Genomic DNA, 17,481 nt, shown 5'->3' with positions numbered 1-17,481 from the left:
CAGACATTATATCATTTCATAAATATTTAGTATTTATCTCTAAAAGATAACAGATTTTTAAAAAATATAACTACATCATCATACCTAAAGATCATAGTTACCTAGTCATCTCTGATAAGTGGAGTGTAGTGCTGGATTGCCTACAAACATCTGTAGTTCTCTTGACAGAAATTATTATTGAAGAACAATTTTCAGCATACACCCCTTCCCATAGTTTATCCCACCTCTGATTTCATGATCCTAAGAATAAAGTGTCCCATCATGGCTATTTCCATTTCCAGTTGGACTGTGCAGGTAGGAATTATAACCTTAGGATGGATGTAGAAAAACTTTTGAATGAGGAGAGAGAAAAAACAGTTCTAGCTGTTCTTGAAAACAGCTCCTATATGTGGTTGAGTTGGTCCACAGAAGTTCAGGGGAAAAGCAGAGGTTTGATGGCTATAAAATTCTCACTGTGGGGCATCTGGATGGCTTCATTGGTTAAGTATCTGCCTTCGGCACAGGTCATGATCTTGGAGTCCTGGGATTGAGCCCCATGTCAGGTTCCTGGCCTAGCAAGTGGTCTGCTCTTCCCTCTCCCATGCTGCTCCGCCCACCCCGTAGCACTGTGTGCATGCTCTCTTTCTCTAAATTAAATAAATAAAATCTTTAAGGGAAGGAGTTCTTACTGTGATTTTTATCTCTCCAAGGACTCACCAGTTTACCTTAATGTGTCATCTGAATATGGATAACTAGAAATTCTTTTTATCTGGCTATTGATCAGTATTTCTGCACTTGATTCTAGCTAAAAGGCCAAGAAGCAATTGATCAGTTTTTCTCATGTTTTTTAAACTCTACATACTTTTTTGTGTTTTCCTAAGTAAAAGACAGAGGCAAGCAAATTGGGCATCACTGGTTTTCTTTTCTTATAACCCAGAGGTTTCGTAATGCATTTTTTTTTTTTTAAAAGACCTCACTCACAGTTCAGAATCATTCATTTATTAATTTCCCAACTTTCCCTAAATCCCACTGTCTTTTAATTTTAAGAGAAAAAAATGGCTTCACTTGGACAGGTCTCACAGCCAGTTCTAAGACTTATCCAACTTGTGTTAGATTTAATTAAAGCCATTAAAGAACAGGTTTTTATTTAACTAGATAATGGATTTAACTAAGATTGCCCTATTTTCCAAACACATTGATTAACGGTTTTCAGATAATTGGTAGACAGTAATATTACTCTTAACCAGTGCTGTACTGGACATAATTAGTATGTTTTTGATGTCTCAAATGTACCTTTTTTTATATTATATATTATATTTTTATAAACATTATTAAGTCTTGTGAAAATATAAATAGTAGAACTTTCTGGGAATTGTGTTCTAGATAAACACTGAGTTTCCTGTAATAGTGTTCACCAAATTCAAGATTCTCTGTAAAGGGCTTTGAATTAAGACTAAAGTGTAGATATGTTTAACAATAAGTAAAGCTTAGAAAGGGAATCAGAAGTGAGGAAAAGCTGGTGGTAAATTTGTCACTGGTAAATATTTTAGTCCATTTACTTCCTTTTTGAATATGTATATCAACCCTGTTTATATTTATACTAATCTAGTGTAAATGAAAGTGATAATATGTTAAAGGTTTAGAACATGCAGAATGGGCTGAGTCCTATGTAGATTTCTCCACAGTGACTGCCTGTGAGTTGGAGCATTTGAGCAATAACCTAAAGAAGATATATTCTCTCATACCTAGTTGTTCAACGTTTTAAGAATCTAATTGATAAATTATTATAATTTCCCAATTAAAAAATTTTAAGAGATACTGATATTTTGCTCGTTAAAAACAAAAGTTTTGTTCTAATGCATTTTTTAAAAGTAAATTTTTCCTGTGCTATATCAGGATATAGTAGCATAGTAATTTTTACTAGTTTACTTTTGTTTGGAATTCTCCTTTCAGTTAAAAACTTTTAGCCAGACTTAACTGATAATGTTTGAGAAGTTTTACTAATTATTTTATGTCTTACCTAAGAATCAAAATACTCTACACATTTTCTTTATGTTCCCAAAGCAGTTAAGAGAAGATGTGTTACCAAGAGGAAAACTGTTTCTGTAGGATTGGTAAATTATTTATGACTACACAGTCAGTCATTAGTGAATAGATTTAAGAACAGAACTTGAAGGGATAATTTTTGCTTCTTTGTACTTTTATGTATGTTCAAAAATTTTGACATCGAACACTTTTTTTTTAAGTATGTAGAATGTGAGCAATGTAAAGAATGGTGCCCAGGTCTTAGTGGTATCCCCATGTTTCTCTAACTGTATTGAACAGAAATATCAACGCTGCTAATACATCATGTGCATTTCATGTGTGTTTTAGCTTTCTGTTGGAATAACTGAATTTGTTTAAATGTTTATTGTTCCCTCACAGGTGTTGGATCCTGAACAAAACCATAACTTCACAGATCATTATCTAAATGTGGCCTTTGACCTTTCCCAAGTTCTTTTTATAGCTACTGCCAACACCACTGCAACTATTCCACCTGCCTTGTTGGACAGAATGGAAATCATTCAGGTTCCAGGTACCTGATTCATAAATAAAATCGTTACGTGATAGCTTTTGCCTTCCTGAGTAAAACCCTTTTAAGTTGTGCTGTGGAGTTTTGAGTAAAAGTTGATTTGCCAGTGTATGATCTTCAAAGTTCTAAGTATGGTATAAAATAGATTTTATGTAAATTCAAAGTCTGGAACAACAAAACTTTGTTTTAATGATGACATATAAGATTATTGTATGTTCTGTAAGGCATCAAGAATAAAGTTTGCATAACAATTTCAGACAACTTAGCATTAAAAAATTATTAGCATTAAAAAATGTTTTCCAGTGGCTTAGAAAATAACACATTCCTCTTTGAAATAATTTCTAAACTTAAAATTTTTTTTTTCAAAATGAGTGTCTAAAAACCAAAAATAGATCTTTACATGGTCAATTTAGCTTATGTATAAGATTTTGCAGTTTTTAAGTGGTATCCCCATGTTTCTCTAACTGTATTGAACAGAAATATCAACGCTGCTAATACATCATGTGCATTTCATGTGTGTTTTGCAGTTTTTTCAGTTTTGCAGTTTTTACTTTACTGAGAAAGTGTAATCATTTATTCTCATTAAGAGTTGGGTCCTAAAGAGTTGCTGAACTTTATTACATTTGGTCTCACTTTTACATAAAAGTGCAGGATGCTTTTAAATTCCTCTTCTTTTTAATTTTTTGTCAAGTAGTTCCACCTTTTTTCTTTTTACTGTCTTCTCTTTCACTGTAGTGTGTAAGATAGAGTCCTTTAATTACGAACACTAAAAAACCCCAGTGTTTTCACTTTCTTTTCATTGCTTAGAATTACTTTTCCCTAGAAGAGATGAAACATAAGTGGGTATTTGTTAAAATGAAAATAGAGAATAATCAAAATATATTTTGATTCTAAGAATAATCTAAGTATGTGTTTCATATTAATTTGAAATAAATTTTTACTACCAAGTGAATGATAATTGCATTTCTTAGTTATCTGTGAGCCTAGTAAGTTTCAATACTTATTTTTAAAATATGGTGGAGTAAAAAATTGCTTTTTGCATATGAATAAGACTAAAATAGGGGAACTGGGTGGCTTGATCAGTTAAGCATCTGCCTTCAGCCCAGGTCATGATCCCAGGGTCCCCTCCTGGTTGTGTGCACTTTCTCTCTCTGTCTCTGTCAAATAAATAAAATCTTTAAATTTTTTTTTAAAAAAGACTAAAATAAATAAAGAGACCCAGTTGCCTGGAAACTCCCAATTAAGACAGAGAATCCATAAGATAAACTGACGTGAAGTGAAATAACCAGGACAGCTGTTGCATAGGTACACATATGATGCCAGTATCTTCCTTGCAGGTTTGATTATCCCGTCTTCTACTGTTTGGGCATTTTTAATTTCCTTTTTCTACTCAAATGAGCTTTCTTATCAGTTCATCTTTTTTTTGTTTGTTTATTTGTTAAATGAGAAGGGGACAATTAATTAGGGACCTTTTTTCTTACAGGATTTAAAGACAAAGTAAATCTATTCTTCTGAGGCTCTTAAATAAGAACATAAAGTCTTTTAACTATATAAATTATATATATAATTCCAGTATGTATAGGGGAAAAACTTCTATGGGGATGTCTTAGTTTCTGTTTTGTTGCTTAAATTTATAGCCAGGGTTCCGAAAATAGCTCCTTTGCAGCTCTTGCATTGGAACCCACCACTGACTTTCCCTCAATCCCTTGTTGTTGTTGTAAGTTGTTTCAGTTATGTATCAAATTATGCTAAAGATAAGAGATAAGTTACTTGCATGTTAAATAATAAAATTTCACATTTAAGTTAAGGAGATAATTATCTTAGAGATTTGATGAGAGTTTTCCTCTTCCTTGAGAAATACATTATTTATTCAAGAGACTTTCAAACCTGTGCTTATTAGTAAATGCTCTTTTTGTTTGCGGAAAAAGTTGGAAATTTTAACAGTTACTAATTGGAAGTTGAATTTCTTTATTCTAATTATAATCTTATTGGAAGTTAACACTTAAATTCATTCTAAATCCAAGATACATTAAATCTGCATTTGATTCATTTAAAAAAAACATAGCACTGTGGAAGCTGTGTGAATAATTACAGCATAAGATCACTTTTTTCCTAGGGTATACACAAGAGGAGAAGATCGAGATTGCCCACAGGCACTTGATCCCAAAGCAACTGGAACAGCATGGGTTGACTCCTCAGCAGATTCAGATCCCACAGGTTACTACTCTTGACATCATCACCAGGTTAGTCAGCCATCCTGAGACCTCAGTAATGTTTGAGTCTAAAAAGGAGACAGTTTTGCTGGCAACTCACAGCATCCATTTCTTTCTCTCCATTTGATTCCCAGCAAACATTCCCATAACTTGATGTACTCAGGGCTCCATATTAGGCAGAAGTTTATAGGGAAAGTACTTAGAGTATCTTCATAGCTGAGGACTTTAGCTGACCCACAATTTCAGCTTTTTCACAAGAGCAGTGTAAGGGATTCATCAGATAAATTTAAGAATCAAAAACAAGGAAAATATTGAGGTACCTTATATACCCCAGGATCTTAAAAGTGACATTCTTTCAAGAATTGCATTGCTACTTTGAAACACCTGTTTTAGGTTCTTCAGATTTTCTTTTCTTCCCCTTGAGAGATTTTAAACATCCTTAAAATTTTCATCTTTGGAATTAACACCAGAAGGATTGAGAGGGTACTTTCTTAGCTACCAAGTGCTTAAGCCAGTGGTAAGCAGTATGTAAATTATCTGAGTAGAGTATTGCTTTGTCTGATTTATACATTGCATGTTTGAATGGAAAATACACCCTGTTGAGAATTTATATCTGTAACAGCCTCTTACAGTTTTCCTGGCTCAGCGTTACAGATCCATTGCATCATCTGGCAAATTGTGTCAGGCTGCCAAACACTCCTCACGTGGGCCTCTCACAGTAACTGCTGTTTTTCAGGAGAAGCAAAGTATCTTTCTATTTTGAACTTTGAGTTTGGCCAGTCGGACTGCTTTTTGATCTAAGCCAGCCTTCTTATGGAAGTCTATTTGGAAGTCTATTTCAATTTATACACAAAACAGTAAGATCAGATCTGACCTGGGAGTTCCTTTTCTTAACTTGTGATTCATTGTGTGGATAATGCCAGGAGAAATGAATTAGGTGATTTATATGCTGAAGTCTTCCAACAATAATATTATTCCAGATAACACCCCTGATGCCTTTGGGTAACTTTCAACAAGTCACTTAACTTTTTGATAGTTTCCCCATCTATAAAATATGAGTGAGAGAACAAAAATATCTGGATCAAAATAATAATGACTTCAAAAAGTAATCATTATTTATATTTCCCAGTTGCTTGGAGAACTGTCCCTTTTTTATATGTGTGTTAGCTCAAAACATATCAAATACTAAACGCTATGGACATTAGGAAATGTCTCTGAGAAGTTTTAATATTTTTGAAAACAGCACAGGTATTTGCTGCTCTAAGCAGTTTTGGCTGTTTAGTGAGTTACCAAGATTAGGATATAGTTTTTCATCTTTTGCTGTGTTTTTCATCTTTTTGTGTGTCATAGTCCTGGACCTATAATGTTCAGGAGGAGGGGAAGGGGTTTAGATCTCATCTAGTCCCACACCCTTCCTATGTAACTAGCCTACTTGAGTTCTGCCTGTGCTAGAGGGCTCACTGCTGTAATTTTCTAGTTCTGCCCTCTACGAGCACCTAGAATCTAAGAGTAAATTCCTCCCTTGTACAGCCCTTCTGGCATTAAAAAAAATGTCAGGTCCACTTCCCATAAATGTTCTCTTTTTCAAGCCGAACATTCCTGTTCTCTTTACCGTTCCTCTTGACCCACTCTCAACACCTCACCTTTCTGATTAGTTCTCTTCTGAATGCTGCCTGTGAAACCAGTGTCCCCTTTAAAATGAAACATCTGGAGTGGAACTCAGTATTTCACATGTAGCCTGAGCAGTTCATGGTGTAGGACCACTTGCTTCCCTATTTGGATTATATTATTTTATGACTATATCTCAAGACTCTTAGCTGTTTTAGGTTATTCTCTTGCCTATTGCACTTATAGTTACCAAACATCTTTAGTTGTCTTTCATATGAATTTCTGCTAAATTTTGTCTATCTCATTCTGTACTCTTAGGGTAGGGTTGAATTTTACAAAACCCAAATGGAGAAGTTTGCAGTTATGTGTATATTGTTGTTTGTCTCAGCTACCTGAAACAAATGGATTTTTTTAATCTTGATTATCATTAGTTTTAGGTCCTCTGGAAATTGGCATATGTAGCATCTTCATGCTCATGTCATAGACAGGAAAACATCAGCCACTTCTTGTTGAATACTGGTGACTCTTTCCTTTGGGTTTAAAAATACTGAATAGGGGTTGTTGTGTCTAGTTTCTTTCAGTCAGCTGTTAATCTTATATTGTCTGCATTAACTTCTGGGCACCTTAAAAGAAAGAAAAAAAACAATATCTTATTTGTGTTGTTATGCATGTCATTATTTCTGAAAGTTTATTCTGAACGTCCTGGTACCATTTCTGCATGTTCATGTCACTCCCCTGTAAGCGTCTTCAATCCCTGTTCTTTGATCTTTTGTCCAGACCTTTAATTTGAGCTCATCAGCGAGTTGTCTAGAAAGTTACATTGGGTTTTTTTTTTTTTTTTTTACATGTTGGTTTGTTTATTTTTAACAAGCCTCCCTGTTTTCTTCCTTACTGAAATTATATGCAGTTGTGTAATAATGGACTTTATGCTTGCCTCCTCAAATCCCTTTGATTGAAATGAGTTTTAATTTAGAGGGTTTTTGCGAAGTTTTTGTCTTTTCTCAGAACTTTTGAAATCTGATTCCCTAAAATCTAGAATAGGTGTCTGACTGCCTAATTAAGTCCAGTTTTTCAGATAAACCTATATTCTCTACCTGATGCTTCCCATTCAGATCCATCCAAAGCTGGGTGGCCAAGAATGGTTGTGTTACATAATGGTTTATAAAGTGGCGTATAGGATTTATAGAGTCTAACATAACTTTTTTTAAGACATTTAGACATTTCTAACCACATTCAGAATCTTCTTCACAAATTCACTATGCATGTATCAGCATATTTTCCTTCTTTAGAAGTCTGTAGGAAAATACACTGAATAGGGGTGACCAGCACAGTTCCCACTAAAAACTAGATATCTAAAGTTAATTTTTGCTTTAGATGGGAAAATTGTATTTTTCTGATTCTTTCAGCAATATTTCAAGTATAATAAATTCATGTAGAATTTTCTTAAAATGATAAATTTTACTTAAGAAAGCTCTTACACATATCATCAAGAAGTAAATAATGTCTTATGTGCTGCCAGATTTACATTGAAGAACCAAAGATTTTTTTTTTTTTAATACAGGATAATAGTTGAAGATAAAAATCCCTATAAAGGGGAAAGTTATAGCTGAAAATACATCTGAATATTTAAGAAATAATAGTATTTTTTAAAAAAACAGGAAAAAGAAAGAAATAATAGTACTTTAATGAGGAATTTTAAAATATGAGGAAGTTGGTACTTAAGAAAATGTAATGAACTTTTAGATGTACACTGTTTCTTTAGTATAAATGTTAATCATATTATTTCTATTTTTACAGGTGATGTTTAGCCAAAAATAAAATATTTTCCTTTGATGACAGGTATACCAGAGAGGCAGGGGTTCGCTCTCTGGACAGGAAGTTTGGGGCCATTTGCCGAGCTGTTGCTGTGAAGGTAGCAGAAGGACAACATAAAGAAGCCAAGTTGGACCATTCTGATGTGGCTGAGGGAGAAGGTCTGTGATGTTGATCTGGGGCTCTTGGGCTCGGTGGTAGGAGTCAATAGCATAAAAAAGTTCAACATGGGGGGATGGTGTTGGGTTGGCCTTGGAATAGTAGTACATACTACTGCATTAGTAGATCCATGCAACAAGTAAGTAATAACACTGATGTATTTTATCAAGAGGATTCTCTTTTACAAATAGTACAGAGTTTCAGCTGGAATGATACTCCATATTAATGCTTTAAAGGTATCACATTTCTCCAGATTTATGATGGTGTGCTTTACATATGGGTTCTGGTGTTCCATTTTTCTTTCTGATCCAGACTGTTACAAAGTCTTTCAGTATTTATAGCATAGAAAGTTATTACACCAATTAAAAAATCCAAGCTGTCCAAATACTGCAAGGGTAGATCTTTGTACTCTGGAAGAGCTTTATATGTCATGATTTTTCTCACACATTTTCTTTGATGGTATACAATTAAAGTTAAATTATTTTTTCTTAAATAATTGTGGAGGGGGTGGGGCGCCTGGGTGGCTCAGTGGGTTAAAGCCTCTGCCTTTGGGTCGGGTCATGATCCCAGGGTCCTGCAATCGAGCCCCGCATTGGGCTCTCTGCTCAGCAGGGAGCCTGCTTCTCCTTCTCTCACTGCCTGCCTCTCTGCCTACTTGTGATCTCTGTCTGTCAAATAAATAAATAAAAATCTTTAAAAAATAATAATAATTGTGGAGGGGGTGATAGGGAAAGAAAGGGAAGATTTCTATTCCTAAAATTAATCAAATGTGACCATTTCCACTGGTACCCAGTTAGAATGTTTTAACTTCTTGCCCCAGACCTGTAAGGGGTCTCTGTTCATCATACCATGCTGCTACACAACTTGCCAAAACTTGCTTTAACAAACATGACTTGAGTAGTGGGGAATTGAAATTTTCTAATAGTAAGGAGGTTTATTAGATGTTCTACCATTTCCATAGCTCTTTCTAGAACAGTTTGATGAATGCACTTGAAGAACCATAATTTGTGATATACTTAGTGGAATAGATGTAAACATCTTCCCTGTTTTTCCTTCTCTTGTCAAGCACAGTGCATTTAACACTTTATCATTAAAAGAATGGATTTTCATACAATCCTCCTGTTTCCAGTATGATGCTTTACCCCCTCCCACTGTGCCAAGAACCTTCATGGTTCATTTTCTCCAGGGAGTAAACTTCCTGTCTGCTGTTGAGCTGGAGAAGGGTGTTGTCCTTCCTATACCGACGGAGTAGGGGTAGGGATCTTAAGCTCTAATTGTTTCTAACACAGATTTTAACATTTTTCTATTTAGTGCCATTTCTCATTGATATTTTCAGGGTACTTCAAATTCCTGAGCCTTCGTAGCATTTTATGAATAACATTAAGGTTTCTTCTTTCTCTAGCCTAAATGTCTGTTACTTCCTTCCTATCCACCCACTTTCTGTTTTCCAAAATACTGTCAGCATCTCATATTAACTATTGTCTTTTTTCTTACTCTTTTTATTCTTAAGGGTTTATACTTTTAAAATTTCTTAATAGTCATTTTATAGGATTTGGAGAGGAAGTTTAAAGATAAACACATATCATTTTTAAAAATCTGAATTTTTAAAAAGTTCCCTAGGTGAATGATAGCCTGTAAAGAATAGAATCACTGGTATAGCTGACAGTGACAGTGGAGAACTGAGGTATTTTTCCTCTTCTTCTCTTTCTAAATATAAGGCCTAGATCCTCCTGAATTTCCCCCTTTTTGTTCTTAGAATACTCGCTTTGTGCTGTGGGTTGAAGTGCCTGGATTTTTTGTTCTAGGCAGACAACGAAATGAGTTTATCTTGTTAGCTTATTTTGAGAAAATTGAGTTTAGGATCGAGGTGGTATGTTTGGGGATTTATACCAATATATTCAGAGGGATTTGATGCCAAAGGAAACTTCCCATAGTTATGCAGTGCTTAATGTTTATACATATGTCTATTAGCATATTTCCAATAATATCTGTGATCATATTAGTTATTTAAAGATAACCCTGAAATACTCAAGAACTCGTTCAGCAACTTGTGAGCTATGTGGAAACATGCAGTTTTTCATGGCAATATCTATTTATTTATTTATTTGTTTGTTTGTTTACTTGAAGTTTTTACTTATTTAAGTACTCTCTACACCCAGTGTGAGGCTTGAACTCAGGATCCCAAGATCAAGAGTTGCATGTTCTTCTGACTGAGCCAGCCAGGCTCCCCTGATTATTTTTTCAATCCATGATCCACAGAACAAATCCCAAATGATGACATATCCATGAAGATCTGAGTAACTAAGATAATTACGTAGGTATCCACGATAAATAAATATTAGAATAAATACTTGTCTCTTGATGGTGATTTTGGTTGTGGATCTCATGAGAGCCTGTGGACTCTAAGCTACTTCTAATATTGTAAGATGCCCTTGAGTTTACTATAAATGACCCTCCTCCAGACTTTAGTAAGATAATTATAAGGTGTCTTGAAATTAGTGTTTATCGATTCAACCAATCCAAAAGGAAAATTCCTGCAAAAGGGTCAATAACAGGTTTTATGCCACAAAGTTCAGATGGCTTAATAACTGAAAGTTTTTCATTAAGAAATGAATTATTTAAAATTAGAGTATAAAATAGAAGAATTGTTTTAGAAATTTCAAGGAATGTAGTGAGGGAGTTATTTTTAATGTTAAAAATATTGCTGGATTTAGTTACTGCCAGGAAGAAAAGTAATTTTAGGCCACAAGCTTCAAAACAGGCAGAAGCCTCCAGTGTATCGAACATACTTTCTGGAGTAGGCCCAGAAACACTGGTCTGTGAACAGTTGTCTTTGTATTTGTGGGGTCTGATGGCAGTTAAAACAGAACAAATAATAATGGAGTTTTAAAAGCCTACTGAGATTTATAGTTGATCCATGTTAGGGGAGGAATATTTACGGTTTTTGGTCACTTACCCATAAAGTATGGGATTACTTTAAAAGCAGTGCTACTTATGTTTTCTTCATGCTTACTAGTGTATTTTGAATTGCCCTTTTCCTTTCTCGGATATTAGTTGGATTGGGAGATTTAAAAAAAGTACGTAGCTAAAATTTTATACTCCCTTTTGCCTGCCTTTAGCTACATACACAAATGTCTGATTTATTTAATTTTGCGTCTTTGGATGTCTCTCTGTAAAGAGGCAAATGTCCATTTGTTGAAGTACTTCTGTATTATATGTGTCCATTTAACATCTAGTAAGATTTTCTCCTCAAAAATTATCTTCACGAAAGGATTTATATCGTAACCAATTTTTATAGTTTTTCAGAATATGGAGCAGTCTCTGTTTTTGAAAAATATAGTTTTTATTACAGAAACTACATTAAACTTAACCTCAAGCTGTTAATCTCTTATTTCATGGAAAGGATCGAAAAGTTAGCTAGAAAAAGAAAGAGTTAACACAGATTTAATGGTTATTCCTGAGGTAGGTAAGGTTCCATTATAAATTAGCTTTTAAAAATCACTTAAAGCAGTACTGTTTAAGTGTTTATGTTATGAAGATCACAGATACTTATAGGAAAAATGAATTAAACTTGCTAACGTGTGAGAAATGAATTGGTTCTCTGAAATTGGGATGAAATTTCAAGTGGTGCATCATACATAGTTTCAAGAACGACTGTCCAAGACAGTCTGGATAGCGAGTTTAATGTGTCCTGCAGCTCGTTCTTCAAGATTGCCTTGGCTATTATAGGCCTTCAAGTAGCCATATAAATTTTAGAAACAGCTTGTCAGTTTCCACTACTAAGTAAGTAAGTAAATAAAATCTCCTGATACTTTGACTCTGCATTGAACCTGTACATCAGTTTGGGGAGAATTGACAATTTGATATTATCATATATCCTTATTTTTGACCGGCTTCATTTATTTAAGTCTTAGTAAACGTTTTAATAGTTTCAGTGATGAGCTTTTGCATACTTTTTCTTTAAATATATTCCTAGTTATGTGATCTTTGTGAATGTATATTACTATAAATGATATTTTTAATTTTTTTATTTTCTGATTTTGTTGTTGTTAACTCTATGGGGATACTGTATTAACCCATATCCAACAAACTTGCCAAATTGACTCGTTAATTCTGAGTGTAGATTCTTCTGGATCTTCTGTGTACACCATCAGTCATCACAAATGCAAATAATATCAGTTTCTATCCTTCTTTTGTAGTCATTTTACCTTTTATTTCATGTCTTCCCTAATGCATTAGTTGGGATCTCCAAGAAAAGGTTGAATAGAAATGGTCATGATAACCAAGAAGCCAGAAAATAAAACCTGTGAAGAAATTACCAGCCTGTATAGCCTTTGTTTTGTGCCCTTGGGCCACCACTACTCACCTAATCGACTATGATAAAATCTCATTTGTACAGGATTCTCAGTAGCTGGCTAGTTTGCCTCCATTAAGTTCATATCCCTTCACAGCATTCCTCAATAAACAGTATGCCTTGCATGTTTGATTCCATTAACAGATACATATTTATAAACTTGGCTGTCTGTCTCCCAGTCTCTAGGAAAATAGAAGCTCTACGTCAGAAACAAAAGCTGGGTGGTTGGGTGGTTTGAGTCATAGGCAGTAGGATTTGATGTCAGTAAAAACATGCCTGCCCTCGCATGATAGATTCCCTGGGGACCCTACTGACCAAAAAATGCTGGTTAGACCACAGATCTAACTGGCAATTTCTGTACTTTGGTCTGGATCTCAGTTTGACTGGGTTGCATTTTTCACATATTGTTTCTCTGATATGTATGCCTTGTATATGGCAGTAAAATCAACCTAGTATTAAGTGGAAGAAGGTGGATACAGTATCCTTAATTTTTTTGGTTTGTCCCTTTTAGACAACTTTACAGTTAAAAATGCACTAAGATAAAATATTTGAATTTTATAGCACCAGTTCTCCTCTTTCATTAACTTTAATTCTCCCAGTGCACCGCACTAGTGACCTGGGGAAGAAAGGTTTCCTGCCACCGCCACTAAGTCGGCTTAGTCCTGTTAGGGGTCAGGTGCTGTGGAAAGAACTGTGTGCTAAGGGGTTTGGATGCCTGCTCCTTGCTTGTGCTTTTGTCACTTTACATCCCACTCATTGCGGAGGCTAGCACTTCTCTTAGCCTTTCTTGGATCCATTTCCGGGAGGAATCCTCTTTCGTCAGGCCACCTTCAGGGTTCTTTGTTGTGGCTTCCTGCCATTGATTTCTCAGGCCCTGCATGTCCTTTATGATAGTTATTTTAAGTGTGCCTCCTTTGTAACCAAAACAGGAAGCTATTCCTGCAGGAGAATCAAGTGTTTTGAACCTTTTAGTTGTTTTTTTTTTAATCCGTCTTTTGTCAATCTCAGTCATACCCATTCTCTTGTCAACTGTCATGAATGCATTTCTTATATTAATGAAGAATACTGTATAGAGTGCTATTAGGAAGTGACCTTGGAGCTTCACATAACTTTTTGCTAAATTCTTTTATGTTTGACTTTTTGGAGCAGTCTTCTACTTGTTGCAGAACTGTCTTTATCTTTTGTATTTTACAGTAGTTATCTAAGGTTATGTAATGAATTACCCCCCAAATTTGGTAGATTAAAGCATTTTACAAACGTTTATCATCTCACAATGTCTGTGGGTCAGGAATTGAGGAGCAGCTTAAACTTAGCTGGGGCGTTCTGGCTCAGGACCTCCCTTGAGGTTATAGTCAAGCTGTCCGCCAACTGCAGGCTCAACTCAGGGAAGATCTTCCAAGGTCAGTTGCATGGGGGTTAGCTGACTTCAGTTCCTTGTTGACTATTGGCCTGGTCTTCAGTCTCTCACCACACAGGCTCACAACATGGCCACTGGCTTCTGTCCCCACCCACCCCCCCTTCCCCCGCACCGCCTAGAGTAAGATACATGAAAAGGGAAAAACAGAGAGTCTAAGACAGAAGCTACAGTCTGTTCTAATCATCACTCTCCCCCATTCTGTTGGTTGCACAGACAAACCCTGGTACCATGAGAGATGGCACTACACAGGCATGTGAATTCTAGGAGGTGGGGATTATCGGGGGTAATCTTGAAGATGGCTCTCACAGAGTCTTTTTCTCACTTAAAGAAGACTTTTATACATCTCATCTCTATTAATACAACCCTCATTTCTGAGAGTTGAAATGGTTTGTTTAGAGTTCCTTAGAACTCTAATTAAGAAGTCAGCCTGTGGTTTGGTTCTTAATAGAGAGTGGAAATTTCTGTGCTGTGGAAATAGTTAAGAGTAGCTACATTATTCTGTTGGGTGGGCCTTCAGGGGAGAAAAGCTTAGTAAGACCCATAAGCAAATGAATAGTTCTAGCAACCATTGAAACAACCTTCATTTGTCAGCATTTAATGTGGATTTTGTTGTGTCTTATTTGTTTTCTTTAGGGACATAAAAACTTTGTTGGCTCTTTAGTGAGGCAGAGATAATGGAGTAGTTTCCTATTACTTGGTTTCAATTGCATATAAACGTCCTCAAATGCTTGAATCAGAATCCCTTATCTTCCTTTCTAGCTAGTTAGAACAAAAAAGAGAGAGTAATTTGGGTGTGTGCCTCTGAACCCGAAAACCACATACCAGATGCTTTGGCTGTTTATTTTAGATTGTTATAATACCAAGAAGTCAGATTTTTAGTTTCTGAAGAGGAGCCTATGTCTGGTGGTTAAGAGGTCTTTGAATACTATGTGAGGAGTCCCAACTATAGTATTCATGGAAGCTGGATTTAAATTGGCATACATTGGAGCACTTGGGTGGCTCAGTTGGTTAAGCATCTGCCTTCAGCTCGGGTCCTGATTCTAGGATCCTGGGATCAAGCCCTGCATTGGGCTGCCTGCTCAGTGGGGACTCTGCTTCTCCCTCTGCCTCTGCTGCTCTGCCTGCTTGTGCACTGGCTCTCTCTCTCTTTATGTGTCAAATAAATAAAATCTTTAGGGGCGCCTGGGTGGCTCAGTGGTTTAAGCCTCTGCCTTCAGCTCAGGTCATGATCTCAGGGTCCTGGGATAGAGCCCCACATCGGGCTCTCTGCTCAGCGGGGAGCCTGCTTCCCCCTCTCTCTCTGCCTGCCTCTCTGCCTACTTGTGATCTCTATCAAATAAATAAATAAAAATCTTTAAATAAAATCTTTAAAATAAACAAATAAATTGGCCTACATTTTCCTAATCTTTTAAGCACCACAACTTTGAAAATTTCTACTTATTCTTACAGAATTTACCAATCTAAAAGGCTATGGCAATTCAACAGCCATCACAATCTAAGGAACTTTGTAAGAAGGCTTTTTCTAACCCAGCATTGAAGTTTGTGCTGTTGAATATCCATGCATCATACTTGAGCTGAGTTCTTATCAAACATCTAGGTCACACAGACAAGGCTTAGAAGTTTTAATTCAGTTTCGCATTTTCAGTATTTAAAGTCTTGCTTCACCTGTTCATGCTTATCTTTCCTTTGATTGTATTAGTGGCTCAGGACAAATAGAATTTTCCAATAGTCAAAGGAACTAAGGTTAACCATTGAAGAGTATGGACTAAAGAGAGAGTTTTATTTGTAAGACACCTGATTTGCTGGTTTCTAAAGCTGTGGGGTTTGTAGGATTCTATTACAGCTAATTGGATTTTACAAACCAAGATTCCCCCCCACCCCCGCCCAAAAAAGTCTAGAGATTAAGACTTTCTGTGGCAAATACTTTGCATTTGGAGGCCTATTAGGCAGTATGTTATGTACAAACATCTAAAATGAAGTGGTGCTTTAATGCTGAAATGAAAATATCATGTTGGTATATACCACCAATATCTTGAAGATATACTAAATATTCTTTTCTGACATTTGCACTAGTTTATTCATAGTTCCCTCATCAATATTAGCCTGGTTTAAGAAAGATTTGTTTGTCTACATAGACCAGAAGGAAGTGGCAGTGAAGGAAAAACCCCTACTTACGTGTGACAGGAGCCAAACATTTGTTATTTAAACCCTATTTTGGGATAGGAAAATCAAATATTGTCAAAGAATTAAAAAGCCATTGTTTCATTTAATGAATCATATAGGAAGATGTCATGGCCTTTGAGTGTTACTGTTATATATGAGTAAAACCAGCCTTTTAAGTTACAAGATATTAAAACATTACTTACTTTTAATCTTACAGATAGTCTCTGCATTTTAACTGATAATCCGAAAAGTTTCCCAGGACTATTTTCTGAAGCTCTAATACAGGAAATGAGATGTGTTAATGCGCAAAACCTGCTTAGACACAGTGGTCCATGCTCCTTTGTCTTGTACAAAGACCCTGTGTCCCGTACCCTTTGTAATTTTAACTCATTCAGTCAGTGAGCCAGCTAGCATTTACTATGTGCCTGGTTCTAGAGTAAGTCCTGGGAGGCAGAAGAAAGAAGACTTCTCTGACAAATACATATACTCCACTGGGTGAAGTTGATATATAAAATACTTTTTAGATGTGTGATATTTCAAGTGTGCTTGTGTTTAAAATGCTGTGAGGCACTGAATTGATCATTTTACTTACTATAGATACTGTAGCATTTTAAAATTGCTTTTAGCAAATTGAGACAAAATGTCATTTGCTTACATCTCAGAATTAATTAGAATGGATAAATAGATGAAAAACATATTTTCCAGGTATTCTATTTTAGTATTCTTTATTTTCATGAGTAGATATCTACTACTAAAATTGAGAAATGTTTTAAAATTGTAATTTCCATCTGTTTCTTAATAGTTACTATGTAGAAATGTTTAGTAGGTGAATTTGAAAAAAAAAAAAGATATTTGGTAATGTTAAAATTCACCCACAAAATAATGAATTAACTATTGGCAAAAGGCACCTAAAAATTTTATTGCTAGCGTGAGGGTTTTCTGGGCATTTGAACCACAGATTTCTCCATTAGAGCTAGTTCCTTTTAAAAAAAAAAAAAAAAAACGGATTGAAAATATGCAGGCACAAATGCCTTGGCAGCCCTGGTCAGTAACTTGAATCGCAGTCGCACTTAGCAGCACACTTCCTTTGGCTAGGAGCATGCTTTTCTGGAAAAGATTAACCTGAAACTGACAGCACAAATTATAGAGTTGGAAATATTCAGGTTTTTCTGATTTGTTTTTAAGATACTTTGTTTTCCCCTTT

The 17,481-nt window shown here is 35.5% G+C and overlaps 1 protein-coding gene across 1 annotated transcript in view; it reads left to right on the top strand.

The window, feature by feature from the left end:
* Positions 1–17,481, top strand: part of LONP2 (lon peptidase 2, peroxisomal) — a 105,144-nt gene that overhangs the window by 53,438 nt on the left and 34,225 nt on the right. Inside the window, exons 9-11 of the mRNA XM_044256204.1 lie at positions 2,404–2,554; positions 4,668–4,794; positions 8,212–8,345. Coding sequence (XP_044112139.1) covers positions 2,404–2,554; positions 4,668–4,794; positions 8,212–8,345 — 412 coding nt within the window. The remainder of the gene's footprint in view (positions 1–2,403; positions 2,555–4,667; positions 4,795–8,211; positions 8,346–17,481) is intronic.

Source organism: Neovison vison, chromosome 7 (genome assembly GCF_020171115.1).
Source record: "Neovison vison isolate M4711 chromosome 7, ASM_NN_V1, whole genome shotgun sequence".
Taxonomy (NCBI): Eukaryota; Metazoa; Chordata; class Mammalia; order Carnivora; family Mustelidae; genus Neogale; species Neogale vison.
This window is presented reverse-complemented; position numbering and strand designations above follow the sequence as displayed.